We start from the raw sequence: 27,579 nt of genomic DNA on the forward strand, positions 1-27,579 counted from the left end.
GGCGGCCCCAACCTCCCTCCCCGCCTTGTGAGTCCCAGGGCAGCGCAACCACCCATTTACATGACTGTGCTCCCATTTTAAGTGATTTTGTGAGATTTTCCACCACGGGCCCCATGGTGTCCCTCCCCTCGCCCAGTCAGAGTCTCCCGCACCTCCTGGGCTAAAACCCCCGGGGGGAGACAGCTGCATCCCAGATGAAAAGGCGAAACGCAGTCCGCACTCAGCCTCAGGAGGCCAGGTCACCGCCACCGTAATCGGTAATCGGAAAGACTCCCGACCCAGGAGGTTCCGCCGAGTTCGGCACCGCGCCCCTCGGCGCTCAGTCCCGGGCCAGAGGTGACCTCCTAGCACGGGAGGTCTCCAGGTCTCCCAGCCCGAGGCTCTGCGGGGCGGACGTCCCGGGAGGCTGCCGGCTGGGCGGGAGGCGGGCGCTCAGGGCGCGGCCGGCGGCTACTCGCGGGCCGCACTGGGCCGGGGGTGCCTCCCTCCGCCTCTTCCTCCGCCGGCCGGGCCGGGGCGGAGCGGGGCGGCGGCATGGCGGGCCGGCGGGCCGGGGCCGGGGCCGGGGCCGGGACGCTGCTGGCGCTGCTGGCGCTCCGGGCGCTCGGGGCCGCGGCGCACCCGCAGTGCCTGGACTTCAGGCCGCCCTTCCGGCCGCCGCAGCCGCTGCGCTTCTGCGCGCAGTACTCGGCCTTCGGCTGCTGCACTCCCGAGCAGGACGCGGCGCTGGCCCGGCGCTTCGGGGCCGTGGCGGCGCGCGTGGACGCCGCGATGTGGGCCGAGTGCGCCGGCTACGCGCTCGACCTGCTCTGCCAGGTGAGCGGGCGCGCGGCGGGAGGGCGCGCGCCCGGGGCCTCGGTCCCAGATGCGAGGGTGGCGGCGGTGGCAACCCTACTAGGCGAGGAGGATCGAGACTGGGCATCGGGCTTCTGTGTGGGCTTTGCCATCACTAACTTTGTGACTTAGGTTTTCTCTGGGTCTCGGTTTCTCCACCTGATGAAATCATTACTCCCTCCGAGTCTGGGGGGCTCTTCTGCCCTGGCACCGCCTAAAGATGTCCCCAGTGCCCCGGCCCCGGAGAGCCCTGCCCTTGTCCAAGATCCAGGATGGGAAGCTTTTGTCCTGCTCCGAGCTCCCTTGCGTTGCCCCCGGGGAGATTTGGGCGCCCACCGACCCCTGCAGAGGGCATGATCGTCGCGCTGGGCTTGGGTTTGTCGAGGGGTGTGAGGGACCCTGCTCCCAATGAGGGCCATTCCCCCCAACCTGAAGGAGCAGTCTGAGGGCCCCTCCGTATTGTGGGACCCTGACACGCCCTGGGTCTCCTATCCTGGGTGACCCCGGTAGTGAGCTGTGCCAGGCGGTTCCAGACCCCCTAGGTTCGTGCTGTGCCCTCTCCCTGGGATGGTGCTTCCACCCAACGTGAGCTCTCTCATCCTCGGAGACCACCCAAGACATCCCTTTGGTGAAGCCTCTTGGCCCCCATCCCCCCTCTGAAGGCTGAACCCGGGCTTCTCCTCACACCAGATTGTGCCTCAGTTGTTCGTTTTCCTGACTCCAGAGTGCCTGATGACCCCAACCCCTGGTGGGTAATGGGTCAAGGCTGAGAAGTCCAAAGGCTGGCCCTGGCCCAGCCCCGGGCAGTGAGAGGACCCGTGGGTGGAGGGGTCCTGTCTACCAGCACAGAGTCCCAGCCTTCTGCCGTCAGGGGCAGGTGCTGGTGGGAGGAGCGGGGCCACCCGGCGCTGGCTTGGATTCAGACGTGCTAGGGTCTGATCCTGGCTCTGCCACTTCCCGGCCTTGCAACCCCGGACAGGTCATCACTGCACTTCAGTTGCATCATGTTTACACTGGGGGAGGTCTAAGTTTCCCCGCCCTCCCCCCACCCCACCCCCGCTTGCCATGAAGACTGAATGACACACACTCAGAGCTCAGTGAGCCATTCTGCCTGGATTTCTCTAGAGCCTCCTTGGTCCCCGGTGGCCACCCAGCCCCAAGCGGGGATGGAGGGGGGCCCAGAGGCTGACTCAGGGAAGGCCCGGAGAGGCAGGGACTGGCCTGGTGATCATACAACCCGGAAGTGGCCATGGTGATGCGTGGCCCACACTCACTGCCCATGTGAGTGAGCCGTCATCTCAGCAAGAAATAAGAGGGGCTGGGAGGGCTCTCTCTACTGGTGGACTCCCCCGAGCCCCCGCACTGGGCATCTCAGGGGAGCAAGAATGGTGCGATCAAGCGCCCACCTCCCTTGCCAATCTGGGGGCCCTGGAGGATCAGATTCTGTGATCTTTGCGTGTCAGTCACGTGAAAGAGTTCATGCATCCATGCCGTGTTTTTTTTGCCTTTTTGCTTTAATTGAGCATTTACTATGTTCCAGGCTCAGCAGGGCACTGAAGGTAGGCAGGTCTGCGAAGGAAGAAGGGAAGGGCCAGTCCCGCTACCCTCCCCCTGGTAGGAGGCTCCCCTCTGTCCTTGGGAGCCGTCCCAGCACGGCCTGGCCTTGAGCAAGCTGTGGTAGAATGGCTGCTAGCATCTCACCCTGGGCGTCTTGGGAGTGACCTCATGTCTGGAGCGAGCTTGGAGAGTGCAGCGGGGGCTGGATCATGGTTTCCCTGGAGGGCCTCGTGGGAGGGAGGGAGAGCGCTGGACTGGGGACAGTGTTCCCAGCAAGCAAGGCGGTGTCTGGACTCAGCACCTCCTGATTTCCACCAGGGGAGGGGGCCGAGGTGCCTTGTTTACAAGTTTCAGTCAGTGATGGAATTCAGGCACTCACATCTGCCTGGACTCTGATGGCGAAAGAGACCATGAAACCATGCCTGTGCCCACAGTCCCCCCAGAACGTGCGCCCATCTGACACCCACGACTCCTCCAGATGCCCATGAGGGCTACCTAGCCAGAGGGCAGTAGTTCCTCCCAGCCCCTTCAGACCCTTTCCTGAGGCTTTGCCCTGGTCCGTCTGATGTCGTAGGAAGGAGAAGAGAGAGCTTGTGACATGTGGTAGCTCAGGTTCCAGGTTGATTAGAGCCAGTCCATGCAACAAACTTCCATGTGACCGTGATGGCCTCTAAGTACCCCATGTCATCAAAGTCTGGTTTCTGATAGAAGTCTGTGCACAACACGCTCTGCAAGCGCAGCCCCTGGGCAGAGAGTGCTTCGGAGCCTGTCAGGAGTTGGCCCTGTGCGGGGTGCTGGGCCCAGGGGCAGTTGGCCAGTCACAAACCCAGTTCTCAAAAGTCTCCTTGTTCAATTCAGGAGACACAGAGACACTTATCAGAATGGGCCAAAGGCTCCCCACAGGTCACCATGGAGGCAGAGCTTGCCCTGAAAAAGTCAGGGAAGCCTTCCTGGAGGAGGGAACACTGAGCTGCCTCTGAATCGTCCATATTGTTTGAGCCCTTACTCAGAAAACACATGTATCACTTCAGTTTATTTCTCCCAATAATTCTGTGCTTCAGTTTATTTCTCTTGGAAATTTTTTTCCCTTTTATAGATGGGGACATAGGCACAGATAGGTTAAGAAACTTGCCCGAGGTCGCTCAGGGAATGGTAGATTTAGTCTCCCGTGTGCTCTGACTCCAGAACCCCTCTCTCAATCACTTTGCCATATTGCCTGCCTTCTTGAAGTCTCGCCGTGTGCTGGGCCCTGGGATCCCTGCCCTGAAGGGTCCCACAGCCTAGCGGGTGGACAGACACAAAAAGAGATAACTAAGTCCTAGTCAAGCAGACCACCTGAACAATGGGGAGGTGACAGCAGAAACAGAGAGCTCCCGCTGCAAGCTACAGAACTACATTTAGGTGAATGTTGTGTCTGAGATGTGGATGGAGAGGGGTAGGAGCATCCACAAGGGCCGGGGGAGTCAGGGGACAGAGGTGTAAGAGAAGGCTACTGAGTTGGGCTTTGAGGCATGCATAGGAGTTTGCCAGATGCAAAAGTGGGCAAGGAGGGAATGTCCTACAAGTGAATACTGTCTACAAAGACTCAGTCTTCCTGGGGAATTCTCTGGTGGTCCAGTGGTTAGGGCTCTGTGATTTCACTGCTGAGAGTTTGATCCCTGGTCAAGGAACTAGCTACGTGGCACAACCAGAAAAAAAAAAAAAAGACTCAGTCTTCCTAAAGAGTAGATGACACGATGGACATAAGAAGCCTTTGGGACTCTGGGCCGTGGGTCATGAGTGTCAGCAACCGCACAGAGGCAACCTTGGGCAGTAATGTGGGCAGGCTGTTTGTCCCTGTGCTGAAAGGCTCAGACAGCTAAGCAATGTGATACTGGGTTGGTTTTCCATGAGTTTTCTGCTGCCTCCCCCCACTGACCACTCTGAGGCCAGCTGCTTTTTTTTGTTTGCTGTTTATTTATTTGGCTGTGCCAGCTCTTAGTTGTGGCACACAGGAATTTTAGTTGTGGCGTGAGATGTCAGTTGTCGCATGTGGGATATAGTTTCCTGACCAGGGATGGAACCTGGGCCCCCTGAATTGGAAGTGTGGAGTCTTAGCCACTGGACCACCAGGGAAGTCCTGTGGGTTGGGTTCTGGTGCGTGGAGGGCACTCAGATTGGCTTGCAGAAGTCTGTTCTGCTGCCCACTGTCTCTGGAGCCGAGGACAGTGCCTGGCACGGAGTCTGAAGGCAGTAAACATTGTTGAATGAAATTCCGTTGAGTAATCTGAAAAGAGCCCTGGTCTGGGTGTCCTGAGATCCGGGTCTGAGCTGTGGCTTGGCCACTTCTTGGCCTGTGGCCTTCTTGACGCCTCAGCTTCTCGTATATAGTAGGAATCACCATGACCCTACCTCGCAAAGCAGAAATGAGCTGTGTGTGCACACAGACCCTCCCTGGTTCACACACAGCTGCTGGCGGGACTCACGGGGCCTCCAGGGGCAATGTGAGAGAGGGGGCACGCACACAGGCCAGGGCCGGGCCGTCTGGAACACATGGAACACGGCCTCCCCGTCTGGGCCCAAGACGGTGCTCACCAGACCACAAGCGCGTCACCCAGTGGCCCTCAGCCCCACGGTAGCAGGAGACAGGCCAGGAGGACAGGCCAACGGCGTGGCCAAAAGCCACAATCGTGTAAAAGGAGGGTGTGGCCTCTGGCCAGGAGCCTGAGAACCCAGCCAAGAGGGCAGCCTGCCACCCACGGCCCCTGGGGGCCTCCGGTGGGAGCCCAGCCGGGCCCTGCCTGGGAGCGGGCCGCGTGGGCCTGTCTGTGCCTCCCCTACTGGGGGACGAGCATCCCTGGAGGCTTCCGGGGGCCTGGGGCTGAGTCAGACCCACAGGCCCTGGCCTGGTGAGCTAATGGTGGGGTGGGGGATGGAGGGTGGGGGCTGTCAGACACAGACACAATTAAATAGGCTCCGTCAGAGGCTCTAGCTGAGAGACGGCCTTAGAGAGCCTGGAGTGGTGAGACCTTTGCTCTGGGTTGGGGGGTGGTGGTTGGGAGGGGGCTTTCAGCTCTCAAATGGTGGGTTCTGGATCTCGAAGCTGGGAGAGGCCTGGTCACGTTGTTTGTCTCCACGTGGGTTCTCAGAGAGCAGAACCTGGGCCATAGTTCATGGGTTTTTCTCCTTCTTAGGGTGAGTGGACCCTGCCAGCAGGAGTGACCAGGGGCAGAAGGAGACCCATCAAGGATGCAGTTGCAAGTTGGCTGTTGCCAAATGTGACTGATGCTTGAGCTGGCAAGACCACGGGTCCAAGAAACCATATAGATGGCAGATCAGACGTGGCCCAGGGAGGGGCGGGGGTGAGCCCAGAGGAAAACAGAACAATTTCTCCATCAGCTTCCTGCTCCCAGGGGCCCAAGGTTTGCCACATCAGGCCTTAACTCCTCCACATTCCAGATTCTGCCCACGAAGGTGCTGAGTGGGGTCCCAAGTGTCTCATCAATGGGGAAGCCCCCAGGGGGCGGCGGAGGGGGGAGCCATAGCTGTTGGATATTTCCCGGTGGAGTCACAGCCCAGCAGAGCCGGAAAAGGGGCCAGCGAGGTCAAGAGGGTCTGAAGAGGTGCTGGAGGGGAGGGGGAGCAGGGGAGGAGCGGATCTGATTCATCTCACAGAGAATCTGGTCTGGCCGCAGGGGACAGGCTCAGGGCCCCGCCTGGAGGGGCCGAACCCAAGGTCAGAGGGAAGGAGGAAGCGGGTCCTGGTGGCCAGGGGGACGTGGGGGCAGGAGTGTAATCAAGGTACTCACATGTATACACGCGTCACCTCCCTGGTGCTGGGGGGATGGAGTCCACCTGAGACCAAACCCACATCCTCCATGCTTACCGAATGGTACTGAGTGACACTGGGGAACCCACACCTCGGTCTCCCCATGTGCAGGAGGGAGCGCCCCGTCGTGGGCTCTTGTGGGGATTAAACGATGGAGGGAGGAGCACTTACTCCCACACAGGGCTGCTCAGGGTGAATCAGTGTCCAGCATGGTGCCTAGGTATTCACCGTGGGCCTCCTATATGCCAGACACCATCTCAGGCTCTGGGTTACGACAGGGACCAACGCAGGCAAAATTCCTGCCCTCGTGGAATTTAGGTTCTGCGGAAGGCAGACAATAAACATGTAAACCCATTGATTTTTATTATATTATCAGGGAACGTTACAATGTTTGGTTTTTTATGGTTTTCTGTTTTAAGCCAAAACAGAAGCCAGGAGGAAATGGGGGTGATGGACGGGGTGGTCAGTGAAGACCTCCCTGGAGGTGCCCCTTGAGTAGGAATCTAAAAAAAAAGTGGAGTGAATCATGGAGGTATAGGGTGGAGGCAGCATATTAAAAGAGAAAGTGGAACTTCCCTGGTGATCCAGTAGGTAAGACTCTGCACTCCCAATGCAGAAGGCCACAGGTTCGATCCCTGGTGAGGGAATTGGATCCCACATGCTGCAACTAAAAGTTCACATGTGTTAGTCACTCAGTCGTGTCCAACTCTTTGGGACCCCATGGTCTATAACCCGCCAGGCTCTTCTGTCCATGGAATTCTCCAGGCAATAGTACTGGAGTGGGTAGCCATTTCCTTCTCCAGGGGATCTTCCTGACCCAGGGATCAAACCCTGGTCTCCTGCATTGCAGGCAGATTCTTTACCATCTGAGCCACCAGGGAAGCCTGATCACTACTACAACTGAAGATCTTGAGGGCCAAAACTAAGACCCGGTGCAGCCAAATACATATATATATTTTTTTTTTTTTAATAAATAAAAGAAAAAATGTATTAAAATGCCTCTGATCCTTTCTGGCAGACAATAGGTGCTTAAGAGTAGCTCCTGATGTTGTTAGTAGCAGGAGCATAGTGTGGTTATTCTAACAGAAGCATCAAGGTAAGAGAAAGGAGGAAGGTGAGGAGATGTAGGCCCCCTGGAGCTGGCGCTGTAGTCGAGACAGTGGGTGGAACAGACAGATGGCGTCTTCCCATTTTACAGATCAGCAGACTGAGGCTCTAGGAGATGGGGTGAACCGCCCGTGGTCACATGGCTGGTGAGCCCACACCAGAGCACCCCTGCGCGTGCCTGTCTCCGTAGGAATGCTCGCCCTACGCGGCCCACCTCTACGACGCGGAGGACCCGTCCACGCCCCTGCGGACGGTGCCCGGGCTCTGCGAGGACTACTGCCTGGACATGTGGCAGACGTGCCGGGGCCTCTTCCGGCACCTGTCTCCGGACCGCGAGCTCTGGGCGCTGGAGGGCAACCGCGCCAAGCTGTGCCGCTCGCTGTCCCTGGACGACACCGACTACTGCTTCCCGCGCCTGCTGGTCAACGAGAACCTCAACTCCAACCTGGGCCGCGTGGTGGCCGACGCCGAGGGCTGCCTGCAGCTGTGCCTGGAGGAGGTGGCCAACGGGCTGCGCAACCCCGTGGCCATGGTCCATGCCCGGGACGGCACCCACCGCTTCTTCGTGGCCGAGCAGCTGGGGCTGGTGTGGGTCTACCTGCCCGACCGCTCGCGGCTGGAGAAGCCCTTCCTGAACATCAGCCGCGCGGTGCTCACCTCGCCCTGGGAGGGCGATGAGCGGGGCTTCCTGGGCCTCGCCTTCCACCCCAGCTTCCGGCACAACGGCAAGCTCTACGTCTACTACTCGGTGGGCGTCGGCTTCGACGAGTGGATCCGCATCAGCGAGTTCAGGGTCTCGGAGGATGACGTCAACGCTGTGGACCACGACTCGGAGAGGTGGTTCTCCCCGGGAGCCCAGGCCGGGAGGGGGCGGGGCTGAGATCCGGCAAGGCAGCGCACCAGCAGTGGTCCATTGGATCTGCGCTGCGCCCCGAGGGGTGTGAAATATTTTGACTGTCACACCTAGTAAGGGGGCTGAGTCCCCTAGGAGTTCAGGGGAGGGGCAGTTGCCAAACATACATCACGGGGACTTGAGTCCAGCTCCTGGATCAGGTACTTTAGATGGTTCCTTTCATTTGGTTCTCATACAGCCCCATTTTACAGATGAGGAAGTGGAGGCTCAGAGAGGTGAAGGGACTGCTAGGTCACACAGCTAGGAAGTGTCAGAGCTGGAACTCTGATCTGTCTGCTTCCCTCCCAGGCCCAATCCACTGCTCCCACCCGCCCAGCTCTGGCCCGGAGGGGCCATTCTCACCTGGCTGGCCCCCACCTCCCACCTGTCACCTCCACACTCCACCCCCAGGCAAATTGCTCCTTCCCACCCTCCCAACTGCAGGTTTATCCGTTCTTTGCCTCCAGGCTTCTGCTCCTCCCAATACCCAGCCTGCTCTTTGGGTATTAGTTATGCTCCAACTGTTTTCAAAACAGGTATGACAGGGCTTAATATGCACATGATATACACAGGCTTCCATGGTGGCTCAGACAGTAAAGAATCTGCCTGCCACGCAGGAGACCCTGGTTTGATGCCTGGGGTGGGAAGATCCCCTGGAGAAGTATTCTTGCCTGGAAGAATTCCATGGACAAAGGAGCCTGGGGCGGGGGGGGGGGGCGGCGGGGGGGGGGGGTACTGCAGTCCACCAGGTCACAAAGAGTCACACACGACTGAGCCACGAACAATTTTTGACCTAGCCTGGCGTGAAGGGCATACATAATCTGTCTCCGATAGGAAAATACGTCCCGTGCCAGGTAATTCAAATAGGCAGAATTTGATACTGGGAATTAGTTCCTCAGCTGTTGGAAATGATGAATGAGAAGAGGGGGGAGGCGGGGGAGAAGGGAGGCAGCCCCGAGTTCAGCAACTGAAGGGAGCTGACTTCACCTCTTGGACTGCGAGAGGCAGGGATCCTGGAGCCCCTCAGCTGGGGCCGCTGGGTAGGAGCTGGAACCATGGTGGGCCTGGGTGGGGGCAGCTGGAGCCAGGGAAGAGGTGCAGCTACTGCCAAGACACTGCCTGAAGCCGAGAGAGAGGGGGGAGGAAGAAGTACCCCTGAATCCTCCCCCACCCATCTCCTGCTTTCCTTGGCTGAACCTAGCTGGAGGCCAGTTAGCTGAGGAGCATGGGAAATGTAATTTGTAGGAGCTGGTAAAGTATCTGCCTGCAATTCAGGAGACCAGGGTTCCCATCCCTGGGTTGGGAAGATCCCCTGGAGAAGGGAATGGCACCCCACTCTCCTATTCTTGCCTGGAGAAGTCCATGGACAGGAGCCTGGCGGGCTACAGTCCATGGAGTCGCAAGGAGTCAGACATGATTGAGCGACTAACACTTTCACTTTCTCCCCCCCAACTCCAGTCTCCTGCCAATGCTTTCCTTGGCTGAACCTAGCTGGAGGCCAGTTAGCTAAGGAGCATGGGAAGTGTAGTTTGTAGGAGCTGGCCCTCTGAAGCAGAGAGCAGGTAAGGGGAGGACCAGGGCTGATCTGAGGGCAAATAAGCAAATAATAGCACATCATGTGTTTGATAAAATTGTAAACTCTTGACACTGAAAGTATAAAAAGAAGGAATCAAACTGGCTAATGTGAGAATCTAATGTATTAATAGATTTTGCCTGTGAGCTTCCTGGCAGCCAAGACAAAAATGGAAAGCATAATTCTCGTTATCATATATGAAGCCACACAACTGATTCTCCAAGAGAGGCCAGGTTTGTCATGTGAATCTCACAGAGGGAAGACAGAGGGACAGAATGGATGTGACTTCAATGGTGACTTTAAAAAATGGATTCCTGATGAAGACTGAAGGTGGAACACAAAATATACAGATGAACATATTTCAGAATTAGGGTTCAGCAAGGGTCCTCTGGGGACCTCACAGTTCAAGCCTAGGACCTGACTCTTGCAGGGGAGGAAGTAGGCGTGGCTGGCTCAAGGCAGAGCCAGGAATGAGCGGTCATTCTTGCCTGAGTCAGCTGTCAGTCTCTGTTCTCAGGGCTAGGATCCCAATGGGAGAGGGATGTCCAACAGTCCGGGCTGTCCTTTCCGTGGAGGACCCGGTTTGGGGATTGTGTGTGGTTCCCATGTCATGTGTGTTGGTCTCACAATAGAAAGGCTTCTGGTCTTGGCTCTGAAGGTCGAAAGTCCTGGGGTCAAGGTACCTGACATTTCTGTATCTCAGGTTTCCTATCTGCATTAATAAAGGATTGGCCAGTCAGTCACCAATCCTGGAAAACCTAAACTAGCCTAAGCATTTTGGTCAAAGGGAATTTAATACAGGGAGTTGGCTACAAAGGTACTGGGAGGGCTGGAGAAGGAAAAGGAGAGGGTCAAGTTCCCTAGAGATGAGTTCTTGTGAGAAGCGAGGGGAACACAAGGCAAAAAGGTCTTGGTGCTGCTGGGTTTCGCCCCTCCTGGTACCCAGATGTCTGGGCAGAACGCCAGGCGTCCACATTCACCAGGTGCTGTCGCCCTTCCTGCAACCATTGCTTCCGGAGGCAGCGCCAGAAACCAGGGACATGTGGCTCCTCCCTTCCCCTTGCCTGCCACCCTCTCCTGGCAAGCCCTAACTGGAAGCTAGCTGACTGGCAGTGTGGTGGAAGATTCCCTGGCAGTAAAGGAGGTCACTGAGAAATGAGTGTGGAGCTGAGCACAGGCCACACCATCCAGCCCGCCTCTAGAAGTTGCAACCATAACAAATGAGGGACTGTGTCAGAAGTGCTCAGCTTAAGTGGCTGGTGTGTGGGGAGCTATGATGATGAAGAAACCAGTAGTGCTAGTGATTGGGTCAATGGTTTCACTTGATCATAACAGGCAGGGGCTAGTTGTGGGGGAGCAGTGGAAAAAGCACTAGACCGGAACCAGAAGTCCTGAGTTCCTGTCCCAGCTCTGCTGTCTATGGGCTGTGTGACCTTGGGCAAGTTGCTCAACCTCTCTGAGCCTCTTGGATCTCATTGGCACAGTGAAGTGAATTATCCCTTCCTAACCTGCCAGATCCTTATAGGAATCACCTCCTAAAAAAAAAAAAAAAAGAATCACCTCCTGTAGAGGATATGGAAAGTCCAACTACGAAACGGCATCTAAGAGAGAAGGTTTTATTGCTGTGATCTTGTTTTGTGTTTCTGACTGACATTTTCTTTGTGTGTGGGATGGCTTATCTTCTCTTAGGATAATCCTGGAAATCGAAGAACCAGCCTCGAATCATAATGGAGGCCAGCTGCTCTTCGGGGATGATGGGTACCTCTACATCTTTACTGGAGATGGCGGGATGGCCGGAGACCCCTTTGGGAAGTTTGGAAATGCCCAAAACAAGTATGTTCTGATTTGGTTGGTGGGTGGGTTGGTTTATGTACTCTCCTGGAGGGGGAATGACTTCCTCAGCCACGAAACTAGGGCAATAGAAATGGCTTTGGGTCCCAGCTCAGCCTGCAGCCAACCAGCTGGGGACCCAGTGCCTTCCTTTTATCAGTTAGAAAGGAATAATGATCATCTCCATGGGGAAGCTTGTCATGAGGCATAAAGGTGATGGGTACCTGAAAGGCGGCATCACAGAGCCTCTGGGAAGATGAGATTTTTCTCTGAAGTCCGCCCAGCACTGCTGAAGCCAGAGGAAGGAAAGGGGTGCTTCCCAGACCAAACAGGAAGTGTGAGCTGGCTGGAGCAGGGCTGTATGGATGGGCATGTGGGTTTTCTACCCCAAGGGTCACCCGAGATGACCCCAAAATTGAAGCAGAGTCTTGCTCTCAGTTCTTCATTTCTGGACTTGAGAAGATGGCCTGCCACCATTCCCTTCCTTACACACACACACACACACACACACACATAGTCTCAAGTGCATAGATAAGGATGCCCAGGAGTCTCAGGGCAACCTCCTCCATTCTCTCAGCCAAAATCACAAAACCTTCCTCAGCCCAAAGAGTAAAAACAGCGCATATGATGTTGATTACAGTAATTAAAGTGTTCCCAGTTTGTGACTTGAGCTTTCATATGTGACAGCGTAAGAACCACTGCAGCTTTCTCATGTTTGGGATGTATTTAGAGATGAAGTTGAGAAAATAGAAATTAAGGATTTGTGGATAATTGGACAAGACTTAAAACATTATTTTGCTGCTATGAGTTTTGCCCACTTACATATCAAAGCCTGGAGCGTGGTGTGTGGGCTCTGGGGAGTAATCTGTAGCTTGGTGTGGAGCAGGCTGGAGAGTGTCAGAGGAACTCTCTGGAGCAGGACCTAGAAGTCCACAGTAGGGGATTAACTGTGGGGCAGCTACTGGGGTGGGGGAGAGCATTTTATCATCATGAAAGAGGACACTTGTGTGGTGTCTTTAATGATGGCGGAAATGCTTGGGTGTTGATGCTCTGTGAGAATGTGGGGTACACAGTTGCATCAAATGGGCAGACCAGCCAGTCCTGCCTTAAAAAGCAGCCCAAAGGGAGTGCACCCAGATGCTAGGCGAAAACCTTGCAGTAAGTAAGTGCATCAAAAAATCACAGATGAAGGGACTTCCCTGGTGGTCCAGTGGGGAACCCAGTGCAGTTCAATCCTTGATCAAGGAATTAGATCCCACATGCCACAACCAAGAGTTCCCACGCCCAAACTAAAGATCCCACATGCCTCAACTAAGACCAGACACAACCAAAGAAATGAATAAATACTGTAAAAAAAAGTCACAGATGAAGAGGGTGTGTTCCACGCTGCACATCTTCAAGGACGTCACAGACTCCATCATGTGTCGCTTTTGTCCTGCAATCAATGAGACCAAGAAGCCGCTCACCCCAGCGGCTGCGTGGAGGTCCGGGCTGCCTCAGCGCCCTGTTCCACCTGGCTCTGGAGGGAATGTGCTGAGGTCTCGCTCCCAGGCCCCGGAAGCCGATGTTGCCGGGCACCTGAAGGGACCTCACTTCCTGTCCAGAGCTGCCTGGGGGACTGGCAGGTTGTTCCCCCTCAGAGCCTGGGTTCAGGATGGTGTGTGTAGAGTGTGGGGTGAACTGAACCGTTTTGGAGGCCTGTTTGGCCCTCTGACATGCTGCGATGGCCCTGGGCGCGTGTGAGAGAGAAGGCAAGAACCCCACCTCCCGTTTCCTGCTAACATCTGCTGCCTTCTCTCCCTGCCCTCCCTTGTACTCTGGAAAGGTGCACTTGATTTTGATTGCAGTTATTCATTCATTCACTCTCCAAACACTTAATGAGCACCTACTGCATGCCTGTTGCTGTGATAGGTGCTGAAAGTAAGCTGTAAATAGGCATCATCTTTCTAGTATCATTTTCACCCGGGAGCACAGTCCTGCAAGGAAAGAGAGGGACCATCTAATGTTACAGCAGAGAACCCCAAGGCCTGGGGAGGTCAGAAAGTGCAGTGAAGAGCTTGAGTTTCTGCAGCCAGGCTACCTCGGCTGGATCTCAGCCCTAGGGTTTATGAGGGGTGAGGCAACTAGGGTTGCTCTATGGCCTCTCTGAGCTCAGCTGCCCCGTCTGTGAAATAAATGGCGATCACAACAGCACCCACTTACCTAAAAGACTGGGGCTTCCCTGGTGGCTCAGTGGGTAAAGAACCTGCCTGCCAGTGCAGGAGATGGAGGGTTCGATCCCTGGGTCAGGAAGATCCCCTGGAGAAGGAAATGGCAACCCACTCCAGTATTCTTGCCTGGGAAATCCCATGGACAGAGGAGCCTGGCAGGCTACAGTCCAGAGAGTTGAAAGAGTTGGACATGACTTAGTGACTAAACAACAACAACCTAAAAGATTTGTTGTGAGGATGAAACAAAGCAACAGATGGTATGTAAGTCAAACGCTTAGGATGGAGCCTGGTAAGGTGTCTGATAATGTCAAATGAATGATTGGGGTTACCCAGCCGGTGCATGGCTGCTGAGGACTTGAACTTGGGGTCTCTGGCCCCATAGGCTTGCCTTGCACCTGGGGCGGCCTTGGGCTCCAGGCCCCCTACCCCCAGCCCCGCCCCAGTCGGTGCTTTCTCCCGCAGATCGGCACTGCTGGGCAAGGTGCTGCGCATCGACGTGGACCGCAACGAGCGCGGCCCGCTCTACCGCATCCCGCCGGACAACCCGTTTGTGGGCGACCCCGCCGCGCGGCCGGAGGTCTACGCCTTCGGGGTACGCAACATGTGGCGCTGCTCCTTCGACCGCGGCGACCCGGCGACGGGCGCGGGCCGCGGGCGCCTCTTCTGCGGCGACGTGGGCCAGAACAAGTTCGAGGAGGTGGACCTGGTGGAGCGCGGCCGCAACTACGGCTGGCGCGCCCGCGAGGGCTACGAGTGCTACGACCGCAAGCTGTGCGCCAACGCCTCCCTCGGTGACCGCCCCCGCCCGCTCCGCGCCCCCGGGGACCCCTCTCCCCAGATCTGCCACCCCCCACTCCACGGCTGTGCGCCCACGCCTCCCTCGGTGGCCCCCCAACCTCACCTACCGCCCCGCACCATTGAAGACCCCCAATCCCGGTACAACCCGCCCCATCCCGCCCCCCCCCCCACACCGGGATGCGCGTCTGTGCCTCCTTCTGTAGCCAGCCGCGCGCCCACCCGGACTTCCCTAGCCTGCTCTTCCCTCCGGAATGGCTCCCCCGCCGCCCTCCCCAAATCACTTCCTGCCTGGCAAACCCTTGCCCTCTCCCCACCTTACAAACTTTAAGCATCACCCTTTCTCGTTGACTCTCTGGGGCCCCATCTCCGACCCTCCTGGGGCCCTCCCGCCCCCTGGTCCGGCAGGACTCAGGACCACCCACGGAGCCTCGGCGGGACCCCCGGCAGGCTCACCCAGCGTCTCCTCTGCAGATGACACGCTGCCGATTTTCGCCTACCCGCACAAACTGGGCAAGTCGGTGACTGGGGGCTACGTGTACCGGGGCTGCGAGTACCCCAACCTGAACGGCCTCTACGTTTTTGGAGACTTCATGAGCGGGTAAGGGACCGGACAGCAGTTCTGAGGGTCAGGGACCGCAGAGGTGAAAGGTCGGGGAACCCGAACACCACCTTTGACGGCTCTGGGTCATCCGTCTCCTGGAAGCCAGGACCTGTCGCTGCTTGCCAATGGGCCAGAGAGGTCACCTTGCAGGAGAGAGGGCACCCGGGGCTCCAGCTGAGGTCTGCCCGCTGGGCCCCGTGGAGCCTTGCTGCCCGATTCCCATGCTCTGTGGCCATGCTGCCTCCACCCACTGAGCCCCCAGAGTGGGGGTGGGTGTGTTGCGGGGAAAGGGGGGTGGGATAAATCACATCCCAAACAGGTTTCAGAGGGGGTTGCAGACCACACCTCCCAAGTCTGACATGGGTCAGACTCTTTCCCCAGGGGAGCTTACAGAGCCTCATGACACCTGTTTCTCCCATTGTACAGAGGGGAAAACTGAGGCCCAGAGAGGCCCAGGGAAGCCACACACCTGGCATGATGTTTTCAAGTATAGCTGAGACGACCTGTGTCCGAAGCCTGGCGCGCTTATTAGCTGTGTGACCTTGAGCCAGCTGCTTCACCTCTCTGAGCTTTAATTTCCTCATCTGCAAAATGATAATAGTACCTGCTTACTAAGCTTATTTGAGTCCTGTTCATACATATACAGCACTTAGAATCTAGAACATGCCCAATTTCTGCTTGTTTTGTTATTGTTTTGTTTTATGAATAAAATGGAAGGATCTGCTGGTGATCTCAGGACCTTCCCAGCCTCATGTGAAATGAATTTTTTTTTTTTTTTTGGTTGCACCATGCAGCTTGAAGAATCTTATTTCCCCAACCAGGGATCAGAACCAGGTCCCCTGTAGTAGAAGTGTGGAATCCTAACCACTGGATCACCAGTTCTTAAGTATTTGCACTCTAGCCTCTCCACGTAAGGGCAGTTGAACAGGGTCTCTGTTCAGAGAGGAAATAAGGAAGCCTGAGGCTGGCAGAATTCTTACTTCTTGCAGGCTGCTGAACTGGGGTGGGTTTGTGGCCATTTGTCTATAGCCAGAGCTGACAGAAAACCTTGACCTGGGCTGGGTCCTTCTCCCAGCTTGGAGAGTGTCCCTCTGGACTCAGTTATCCCATCTGAAAAATGGGTCTAGATGAAACCTCTCTTTTTTACCCCAATTCTCCTTTTACTCTTCTGCTACACCCCCCACCCCCACCCCAGGAATGCCCAAGCCACTGTGTTTCTGAACACAGAAGTTCAGTGAATTTTGCTGGCACTTCCCAAGCTCCGCTACTGGGTCAGGCTTCATGCCAGGGCTAGAGCAACAAAGTTGAAGAACACCTCACACCCAAGCCAGGTGTGAGTCTCACTTGGTCCACTCGAGTCTGGCCTCAGACAGCCCATGCTGTCTGGGGAAGCCCAGCACAGGAGCAGTCAGGAGGGCTTCTAGGAGGAGGGGACAACTAAGCAGGGCCTGAAAGTATCCGTAGATGACTGACAAGTGTAGAAGGGAGTAGGGACAAAATCAGCATATTCTGCACTTGATCTTAGCTAAAAGGCCGAGAAGCAATAAAATCAGCATATTCTGAAGATGCCAAATTCTCCACTTCGGGAATTCCCTCGCGGTCCAGTGGTCATGACTTTGCCTTCAGCTGCAGGGGGCATGGATTCATCCCTGGTGGGGAGCTGAGATCCCATGTGCCTTGCGGCCCCGAAACACCAAAACATAAACAACAGAAGCAATACCATAACAAATCCAATGACTACTTTAAAAATGGTCCACATCAAAAACAAAAAACAAAAAAACCCCCAGATTCTCCATTTCATGCTCCCAAGTGGAGGCAGCACCCAAGTCTATGCAGCCTCGGAGGCTTTGAACCGGAAGCCAGCTCCTGACTGCCTCCTGCTGGTCAGTGGTTGGAACTGAACAGAGAAGGCTGAAACCAAGTCAGTCTTGTTCACCCACATGCTTCTCCTGGGTTTCCCTGGCAGCTCAACAGTAAAGTATCCGCCTGCAATGTGGATCCCTGGATTGGGAAGATCCCATGGAGAAGGGCATGACAACCCACTGCAGTATTCTTGCCTGGAGAATCCCATGAACAGAGGAGAGCCTGGTGGGCTACAGTCCACGGGGTCACACAGACTAAGCACACAGGCTTCTCCTGCTGTGTATTGGGTTGGCCAAACAGTTTGTTTGGGCTTTCCCGTAACATCTAACAGAAACACCCAAACAAACTTTTCGGCTGACCCAATAGCAGGTGTGCTCAGTAAAGACAGCACTCAGGGCAGGCTTCCTGGATGTGCGATCTGTGCGCTTACACAGACGTGCTCAGAAGGGTCCACGCTCGGTTTAACGATCTGCCGTCACTATCTTGAAACTTTTAGTACATTTTGAACAAGGGTCCTTGCACGCTTATTTTGCACTGGACCCTGCATATTATGTGCAGTCCTGGTTGCATGGCTAACAGATGAGTGGATGGATGGGTTGGTGGGTGGGCTTCCCCCAGGCACCCTGCCAGGCAGGACCCCTCAGCCCATCCTCCTTTGCAGGCGTCTGATGTCCCTCCGGGAGAACCTGGAGACAGGCCAGTGGCGGTACAGCGAGATCTGCATGGGCCGTGGCCAGACCTGCGCATTCCCAGGCCTCATCAACAACTACTATCCACACATTATCTCCTTTGCCGAGGATGAGGCTGGTGAGCGCTCCTGAGGCCTTTGCATCCGGGCTGCCCCTACCTGGGACTGACCTCCCCGCTTCCGGGGTCCTTTTGGCCTGGGATTCCCGGGATGGCATCTCAGGCCTGAGTCACCTTCAGGCTGGAGGGTGACATGTTCAGAGGTCTTGAGCCTTGTCTGGGTGTCAGTTCTTACCTGTCTGAGCTTCCACTTCCTCATCTGGAAAGTGGGAGCAGTGGCCCCCTACTCCCACCATGAGCAGAGTTACTGGGAGGGATCACGTGACCCCACAGGTAAGAGTCCAGGGAGGTTATGGGACCAGGAACGGGTGTGATGGTGGAAAGGCAGGCAAGTGGCGGGAGAGTGCCTCCCTGGGGACCCCTAGCACCCTGGATTCCTGATGGCAAATGCACTGGGGCCTATGGATGAAGTCGCATTGTCCTCGGAGAGTGCAGGGCACTGCTTTCTTGCCTGTTAGTGGGTCCCCTGTTCAGGCGCTTGTGTTTTCATTGCCAGGAGCAGAGGGGGAGGGGAGAGGAAGAAGGACCCTGGGGGCTGGATCCCGCCTTTGTCCTTGGCCCCAGATTGTCCCTGGACAAAAGCCGAGGGGCCCCCGGTGGGGCCTGGTGGATGCTTGGCCAGGTTACTAGGCAACACCCTCCCAAGGGCCTTTCGAGAGGTGTCCCCCTGCAGGGCCCAGTGCCCAGAGCCCCCGGGCCTGAGTCTGGGAAACCTTTGTTGAACCGACACCCGTCAGAATTTAAGTTTTCAAAAGGGCAGCCCCAGCCCCCACTGCCCTCCTCAAGCCCACTGGGCCCTTGAAAGCCTTTTCTTTTGGTCAGTAGGGGGTTAACATGTTTTGGAAGGGGGGGGTGCCCTTTCCGGGTGCCCCCTCCCCACAGAGCCCAGACCCAGAGGCAGGCCCAGGGGGCCCTTCTGAGTGACACCAAGGGACGGACAGCCAGGAGGAGGCCTCAAAGACAGACAGGCCGACAGACAGCATGCTGGTGAGCTCAGGCAGGCGGCCTCTGAAGGCATCGAGAGCCGGGGAGCTGAGGCCTGCAAACTGTCCCAGCTCCCTGCAGCCTCTGCCTCTCGGCTTGATCTTCTGATGCTTGTAAATTGCACAACAAGGACCTCTGCTGGCCCAGTGTCCTCCAGGGACAGGCCACACCGCAGAGACCAGGAGGAGGACGGCGTGGCCCTGGGCAGAGCTTGGCAGTGCCATCAGGGCTCCCTGACTGTGCACGGGGCTGGGGGGCCATGGCTTCCCCCAGATTAAGGCTGGATGGGGCCTTACAGTGCACCCAGTCAAGTGCTGCCACCTTACAGATGGGGGAACTGAGGCTGGCTTTTCCTGCCCAGTATTGGGATGGGGGAGGGGCGCTGGACACGGCCTGCCCCACCGCCCCCCCACCCAGGCCTCCGGGAGCAGGGTCTCAAGCTGGAGCTCTGTCAGGCAAAGGCAGCCGATGAAGAAGTGCATCCAGGCCAAGGGGGCAGCATGTGCGGGGACCCCGAGTTCCTCCAGGGCCTGGAGTGTAGGTTCAAGGAGGGCTGCCCAGCCAGGGAGGAGCCAGGCTGCTCCCAAGGGCCTCTTTCCAGAAAACAGCCCAAAGCCTGAAGTGACAGCTCATGTTCACGGCTGTGCCTGTGGGCTCTCCAGCAGGGACCAGCTTGCCGGGACCCTGCTCCCTCCCACAGAGTGCATCCACCTTGTGGGCCTATTCTATCCCACCACTGCCACCAAAGTAGGGCTGGGGCCCCTGGAGGGAGGAGTCAGAAGGCATTGACCACTCAGCACCCTGCCCTCCCCAGCCCCCAGCTCCCCTGACAGCTGGGTCACCTAGTTACACAGGTCACCTCTCAACTGCCTTCCCCTTCAAGACTTTCCCAGGTTTCCTGGGTCTTGATTCTCAGACACCACCATCATGCAGCCCTCCATGACTGCACCAGTCACCAGGGTCATGCTTTCCTCCAAGCTCCCATCTCACTGCCTGTCTCAGCCTCTCCTTGGGGAAACCACCCCTGCCCCCATCCTTGGGAGAGCTCTTTGCTGCCTCTTACAAGGATGGGAGGTATTAGCATGGCTGAACCATCACATTGAGCCACAAGTGACTTGTGTCTAGGCCTCCCAGCTACTATGTGTCCTACATCAGTGTGGGCTTGGGGGCAGCAGATGTTTCTGAGTTCAAGGCTTGCTTAACCATTCACCAGCTGTGTGACTTTGGGCAAGTCACTTGACCTCTCTGAGCCTCTATTTTCTCATCTCTACATTGAGAATAATGAAACCTACTTCTTGGACATTTGTACCTGTGGCAGCAAGGGCTGGGGGTGGGATACCGGTGAGGAGAGAGCAGAGAACTCAATTCCCCTGAGAGTATCCAGGGTCCATGTGCTCGTAATTCCACTCTACCAACTGAGGCTGAGGGGGGCTGTCCCAGAGCTGCAAGAGCTCATGTGGGGCAAGTGCCGGGGCCGGGATTCACACCAGAGACTTCCCAGGCTCGTGCTCTTCTGCCCCTGCTACTGGCCTGGGAGGTGCCTGCTGCTCCGTGGAGAGAGACGGAGCCCTGTCCCCAAGGGCCAGGTGGGACCTGGACCCTGGGTGCCAATGACAATAACAACAACGGCAGTAATAGTTCATACTGATGGAGCAGGTACCCCATGCTCTTGTTATCCTCACAACAGCCCTACGAGGCAGCCCGTGGGGGAATGTGGAAGCTGGTCACCAGTAAGCAGTCGGTGGGGAGCTGGGTTGTGGACCCCCAATGATGCTGAGGTGTGTCTGCTGGGCATGAGACCAGGCAGGGACCAGGGGTGGGGCCGGGGTGCCCCTGAGGTCACCAGTAAGGAGGCATGGGCAGAGGTCAGAGCCTGGGTGGGTGCAGACAGAGTGGCCAGCACCCCAGGAGGCTGTGCTGCAGAGACCCCGGGATGCGTCTGGATGCCTTTTGCAGCCTCAGTTCCCCGTTCTGGGGACTGGAGAGGTATACTGACCTTGAGCATCTCCCCTCCTGGCTCACTGAGGTTGGGGTGCATCCCAGAGCCTGAGGTGGGGGCGTGGGGCTGGCCCGGATGGTGTTCCAGGCAGCCGTCTCACCGTTTGCTTTGCTTCTCGTTCAAGGGGAGCTGTACTTCATGTCAACAGGCGTGCCGAGTGCCACTGTGGCGCGTGGGGTGGTCTACAAGATGATCGACCCTTCCAGGTGAGTACCTGCCTCCCGCCCCCAGAGGGCCTGAGCTCCTTCTGTCTGCCAGGAGCACTCCCCTCCGTTACCTTATTTCCCCTCTCTATCACATTCTAATGTGGGTGTGATTAACACCCCCATTTTTCAGAAGAGAAAACTGAGGCCCAGAGAGGGAAAGTGACTAGCTAAGCTCATACTGCTGGTAAGGGCAGATCTAAGATTCAGAACCTATCTGCCAGCCTCAAAGTCCAGCTGTATTCATAGGTGGCGCTATTGGTAAAAAACCCACCTGCCAACACAGGAGATGCCAGAGTGCAGGTTCAATCCCTGGGTCAGGAAGATTCCCCTGGAGGAGGGCATGGCAACCCACTCCAGTATTATTGCCTGAAAAATCCATGGACAGAGTAGCCTGGAGGGCTACAGTCTGTGGGGCTGGAGCAACTTAGCACGCACGCTCCCACCCTTAGAAAGGTGCCAAAGGTACCAGTGGGGACTGACAACCGTGGACCCCACCATCACATTTTTAAAAATTCTTTTTTAAAATTTTAGAACAGTTTGTTTTACAGATAAGTTGCCACGATAGCACAGAGTTTCCCGTATATCCACCATTCAGTATTCCCTATTATTATGATACATTTGTCATGATTAAGGACTTCCCTGATGGCTCAGATGGTAAAGAATCTTCCTGCAATGCAGGAGAACCAGGTTCAATTCCCTGGTCAGGAAGATCCCCTGGGGAAGGAAATGGCAACCCACTCCAGTATTCTTGCCTGGAGAATTCCATGCACAGAGCACCCTGGTGGGTTACAATCAGTGGGGTCCCAAAGAGTCGGACACAATTGAGCAACTAACGCTATCACAGTTAATGAACCAATACTGGTGCTTTACTCTTCATTAAATGCCATGCTTTTTAAAAAGTCAGGCACCGCCATACTTTTAAAAAAAGGATTCCTCTGGTTTTTCCCTCATGTCCTTTGCTTTGGGATTCCATCCAGAATTCCACGTTGTATTTAGTTACTATATCTCGTTAGCATTCTCTGGTCTATGACCGTCTCTCAGACATTCCTCGTTTACCACACTGTTTTGTGGAAAGCACAGAGCTCTTCGTTATTGACATAACTATGAAGAAAAACGTAAGGGCTTGCTTCTTTCCCTCCTCTGAGGTCCTGGCCCTCTTTGGATTGCTGTCATTGTGGAGGAACACATGCAAACTTTGCATTTTTCTTTGTAGGTCTGTCCTTATTTTGCATAAACATTTCCATGTTGCAACATGACCCTCGGAAGGCTCGTTTTTGATGGCCGCATAATCTTCTGTTGAGTCACTGTGCCATGACCGCCTTATCCATCCCTTGGACATTTAGGTTATTTCCAATTTGGAAGGGAAAAATGCTTCTCTAAGGAAATATCACCTAATTCATGCCAGATACTGCCTGAGACCCACCAACTCCTTTAGTCTGAACAGCATCCTTCTGGGCTCATGCGTGCAAGATCAGTCTTTTCAGTTGTGTCTGACTCTTTGTGACCCCATGGGCTGTAGCCCATCAGGCTCCTCTGTCCATGGGATTTTTCAGGCAAGAATACTGGAGTTGGGTGCCGTTTCCTCCTCCAGGGGATCTTCCTGACCCGCAGACTAAAGCTGTGTCTCTTGCATCTCCTGCATTGTCAGGAAGATTCTTTACCACTAGCGCCACCTGGGAAGGGTAGCTATCACCTCCTCCAGGGGATATTCCCGACCCAGGGATTGATCCCGCATCCCTTGCAGCTCCCTGGGCTCACGACCCGCTTACAACAGAGGGACTTGAGGCTTAGGGATCTCTGCTCGAGGTCTCATGGGTCAGAGGAGCAGGCAAGAGGCTAGACTCCCCTTTCCCGCACCCTCTGACCCTTCTCATCCCTTGCACTTTGCTCTTTTGGAATCCACGTAAGTTTTTGCACCCACAACATATGGCAGAGGGGCCACATACCAGAATATTTGGAAAATGAAGAAATGGGAAGTGGAGGGAGTGGGGTGGGGGTCCTCTGCCCAAACATAGCCACTGTGGGATTTTTCTGGGTGCATCTCCTACCCTTTGGCAAAACAAAAAATTTTTACATAATTTCCTTAAGGAACAAACCAGCTGGGTCAGTCTGACGCGTGTGGCTATTATCTGGAGCTCAGAGCAGCCGGAAAAACCACCCTTTCTGCAGCTTGGAGAAGGATGTGAACCGGGCTGTGTTTCAGCCTCAGGGGCAGGGGGTGGCCCAGGTCCCCCCTCGCTTTCTCCCTTCTGCTGGGGCTGTTTGAAAGCCGCCCGGGGTCACGTGGCTGCCTCAGCCCTTGGGCTTTCCCCTCGTGCTCCTGGGACCCATTGAAGTCTTGGACCCACGTGGGCTGGTCCCAGAATAGGGTCGGTCCCATTCAAAGACTCACAGATCAACGGCCAGAAGCTCATTAAAATGGGATTCCATTCCTTCCTTGTGCCCCTCCAAGATGTCCAAGGAGACCCAATTCAGAGCCCTGGCAACCCTTCCCAGGCTCTTTTCTCTCCCAGCGCTCTCCAACCTGGCGCTCCGAGGCCCCCAGTTTCCTCAGCTCTGCCGCCAGCCCCGAGGCTCTCTCTCTCCCCGCCCGGCTTTATTCTTCAGATCGACTTAACCTTTCCCTTTGATTTGGCATCACCAGAAATCTCAGAACCAGAGGGGCAGAGAGAGACCCTCCTCAAAGGCTGTGGGGGACGGGGGCCAGGGTAAGATGCAGGGATGGGGCTGCAGTGACAGTTACAGAAGTCAGACCCAGCAGGCTGGGGAGGAGGAGCGTGACGTTTGATCGCATCCCAAGGAGGCTTCATGCCCTGAGTTAGAAGTGGCCACCGGGGCCCTCGTGCACTTCAGGCAAAGGCCTGAGTGGGTGTTCGGCAGGCTGTTCAGGGGTGTTCCTGTCCTGGGGGTGGGCTCTTGGGGCCTGGGAGGCTGGTGCAGCAGGAGTGTGCTGTTGTGACTGACTCTCGTAGCCCGCCAGACTCCTCCATCCATGGGATTCTCCAGGCAAGAATACTGGAGTGAGTTGCCATTTCCTTCTCCAGGGGATCTTCCCTGGAGACCCAGGGATCAAACCTCTGTCTCCGGAGTCTCCTGCATTGGCAGGCAGATTCTCTACCACTGAGCCACCTGGGTGAAAGTGAAAGTGAAAGTCGCTCAGTCGTGTCCGACTCTTTGCGACCCCATGGACTATACAGTATACTGGAGCGGGTAGCTTTTCCCCTCTCCAGGGGATCTTCCTGACCCAGGGATCGAACCCAGGTCTCCTGCATTGTAGGCGGATTCTTTGCCACTGAGCCACCTGGGTGCTGCTCCGTAAATGGCCACCCTTGTTACCATTCACACCTGCCCAGGTCTGAAAGCACGGCGGCCCTTCCCCTTCGTGAGTGGCTGCAGGGGGTGGGTGGTACCGGAGGGACACACTCAGGGTGAGCTCTCAGGGGGCTGGGGTGACTCATGACGTCCTGTGTGTCGGCAGACGGGCACCACCCGGCAAGTGTCAGATCCAGCCCTCCCGGGTGAAGGTCAGGAGCCGCCTCATCCACTTCGTGCCCAAAGAAAGTAAGTGCCTGCCAACGGGAGACACAGGGGGCTTCTGCAGCCCACACTTGCCCACCCCCGCCCCCCAGATGTGCATGCTCCTAGCTGGGTCTGGATGCCCTCCCTCGGCTCCCTCACTGTGCCCAGCACTGTGCCTGGGGCACAGCAGACGCTCGGAGGGCACGGAACTCCTGAGACTCCCTTCCCCTGGTGCGTGTCAGTCCCAGGCCACGGTAAGTGGCTCCGAGGCGCTGCAGGCGGTCAGAACCACCGTGACAAAAGGAGAAATAGGGGGTCCCAGGCAAGGTTCACTCAGAGTTCTAGGGGGGACAGAGAAAGGGGGTAGATCTATATCTGAGCGAGAGTGGAAAGAGTTATTCTCGGTGCAAGGGCACCCGGTGGAGGGGACGATTGGGCCAGGTCTGCTATTAAGCCGATTCTGTTTCTGACAAGCTTCGTGGGGAGGGAAGGGGTGCCAATCCTCCGGAGGGGCCAGGCAAGGCCACAGTGACCGCCCGTGGGATCTGGGGCCCTCTGAAGAGGGTATGCCCCGAGGAGGGGCTGTTCCACTGGGCTCAAGCTACGTGGGAACGGAGACAGACCCCGTGTAGTCAGACCTTCCAGTTCTCAAGTCAAGCAGGATACGCATGCTTTCGTCCATCCAGCACATGTATGTGCTTCAATCTGGGGCTTTAACGCTGAGCAAGCAGATATGCTCCCTGCCTTCTTGGGTTGTTACTGTACAATCTCCTGATTTGAAAATATTGGCAACCAGCTCATAATTTTAAAAACCACCCGGCGGGCCAAAGGAAATACTTTAGTGGGCTGAGTGTGCCCAGCAAGTCTCCAGTTGGCAGACTGGAGTTGGGGGTGAGGGGGCAGGAAGAGGGGGAGACTGGGCAGCAGGGCGGGTGGGGGTGCCTGGGCCTGAAAAGGGGTGCCCCACCACGTGGAGAACTTTGGGGGAAGGGGGGAGCTGGGTGTTCGGGGTGGGAGTTAATTCTAGCCACATTTGGTTTCAAACCTTGGCCCTTTTCCACTCACTCATGAGGCAGTTTTCTGCTCTTCTGTGAGGTCCCGGCTCTGTGCTGGATGCCGGGGCTACAGGAGAAGTCAGACCAGGCCCTGTCCCAGCTGGGGCAGACAGAGAAGTCATTTAGTGTCCCAGGCCCCATGGGAGAAGTTGTGCGGGACCCAGAGCCCTGAGGAGCTGGAGGGGGTGGGGGCAGGCTGGGAAAGGCCTGGAGCAGATGAGGGTTGAGCAGGGTGGGGAGGACGGTTGAGCCTGGGTGGGGAGGACGGTGAGTCCAGAGGTGGGGGAAGGCGGCCTGGGCAGTGAAGGCTGCAGCAGGGTTTGCAGAATGACCCGAGAAGCGCCTAGCCCCAGCTCCAGGTTGGCACCTGTGGGGTCAGCCTGACCCCAGAAGCACTGTCGGGGACCTCATTCTCAGGGTCTGAGCAGAGGGCAGAACCAGGACATCTTTCTCTGGGGTCTGCCTTCGGGGTGGAGGCCTGAAGTGGGCTGGGGCAGCCGGGGTCCCTCTGACCTCACGCTCTTCCTCTGTGCAGAGTTCATCCGGAGGACGGAGAGCACCCCACGGCCCACCAAGGCTCCCCGCCGCAGCCGGCCCACGGCCGCTCCGCCGGCGCCCACCCCGCGGCCCGCACGGCCCACCCCGCGGCCCGGGCGCCGTCGGGGCAGCGGGCGGCGGCGGGGACGGCCCGGCACAGCCGACCCCGAGCCCTCGAACGGCGCAGTGCGCCTGGTGCGGCCGGCAGGCCTGAGCCCGGGCCGCGGGCGCGTGGAGGTGTTCGCGGGGGGACGCTGGGGCACCGTGTGCGACGACGCATGGGACACCAAGGCGGCGGCCGTCGTGTGCCGCCAGCTGGGCTTCCGGTACGCGGCGCGGGCCACCAAGCGCGCCGAATTCGGTGAGGGCCGCACGCTGCCCATCCTCCTGGACGACGTGCGCTGCACGGGCAGCGAGCGCAACCTCCTGGAGTGCGCGCACGCCGGCCTGGGCTCACACAACTGCGGGCACCAGGAGGACGCCGGCGTCGTGTGCAGCCGCGAGGACCCCGATCTGTAGGCAAGCATCGTCCGGCCGGAGCCCGGGAGGCCCCTCCACCCAGGGCGCGCGCCTGGTGCGTGCGCCGGGGTCCGAGGGTGGAGCGGAACGTGGGGCGGGTGCCTGGGGTGACCCATCTGCGACGCTGTCCTGTGGATGCGTGGGAGGCGTGTGCGGTGCGCACGTGTTCCCTGTGTGTTTCTGCCCCTGCGTCTACCCGGACGCGGCAGAGTGTGTGCTGGGGGTCGGTGTGGTCCCTGTGGGCGCCTTGGTTCTGGGCGGAGGTGATCTTACCTCCAAGCATCTCAAGCAGCCGGCCAGGAGCACAGCCCTGAGCACCGAGGGCAGCTGCCCTTCAAGGGTGGACCTGACCACTGGCTGCATTAACAGAGGTCCGGTGGTGGATGGAGGGAGGGGACCAGGACTGCCCTGCTCGGGAAGGGAGTGGAAGGCCCGCAGACCAGCTGGACCATGGCCTGAGAAATGCGACCCAAAGGATGTGGACCAGTGGCCTGGCAGTCAGAGTTGTGGAGGAGAACCTGAAGGCATCTAGTGGGGACAAGGGAAGTCATCAGATGGGTGACCTGTGGGCGATGGGAGTCAGGCTGCCCTGGGGAGGGCAGGCAGGGGGCACTAGGTGACTTCAGGGAGAAGCCTCCTGGGCCGAGCCAGTCCAGGCACTGCGGTCGCTGGTGAGGCTTCGGGTCTCTCCACTTTCAAGCCTGTGCCAGGGCCACCTCTCTCATCTCCACCCCCCACCCCAGCCCCTCAGTGAAATCCCAGGGAACCTTCTGCTTCCTCCGGCCCCACTCCAGGGGCCGGCCAGGCTATGGACCCAGCGAAACTACTGATGCTCTGTCACCCAGGGCTGTGCCAACAACGTGACTGTTTACAAACCCTC

General features: G+C 57.1%; 1 protein-coding gene across 1 annotated transcript; it reads left to right on the forward strand.

Moving 5' to 3' along the window:
- The first annotated feature begins 457 nt into the window (after positions 1 to 457).
- On the forward strand, positions 458 to 27,579 carry HHIPL1 (HHIP like 1). The gene is made up of 9 exons (XM_043490156.1): positions 458 to 816; positions 7,497 to 8,143; positions 11,461 to 11,604; positions 14,274 to 14,602; positions 15,081 to 15,207; positions 17,735 to 17,880; positions 20,988 to 21,069; positions 24,548 to 24,630; positions 26,179 to 27,579. Exons 1-9 carry the CDS (start codon positions 535 to 537, stop codon positions 26,697 to 26,699), a joined length of 2,361 nt encoding a protein of 786 aa, XP_043346091.1. The 5' UTR covers positions 458 to 534; the 3' UTR covers positions 26,700 to 27,579.

The sequence above is a fragment of the Cervus canadensis genome, chromosome 17 (genome assembly GCF_019320065.1).
Source record: "Cervus canadensis isolate Bull #8, Minnesota chromosome 17, ASM1932006v1, whole genome shotgun sequence".
Classification (NCBI taxonomy): Eukaryota; Metazoa; Chordata; class Mammalia; order Artiodactyla; family Cervidae; genus Cervus; species Cervus canadensis.

Excerpts from the sequence above, each read along its gene's own strand:
- HHIPL1 (XM_043490156.1), top strand. The coding sequence starts at position 535 with ATGGCGGGCCGGCGGGCCGGGGCCGGGGCCGGGGCCGGGACGCTGCTG. Across the intron at positions 817-7,496 it reads CGCTCGACCTGCTCTGCCAG|GAATGCTCGCCCTACGCGGC; the intron begins GTGAGCGGGCGC and ends CTGTCTCCGTAG. Across the intron at positions 11,605-14,273 it reads TTTGGAAATGCCCAAAACAA|ATCGGCACTGCTGGGCAAGG; the intron begins GTATGTTCTGAT and ends TTTCTCCCGCAG.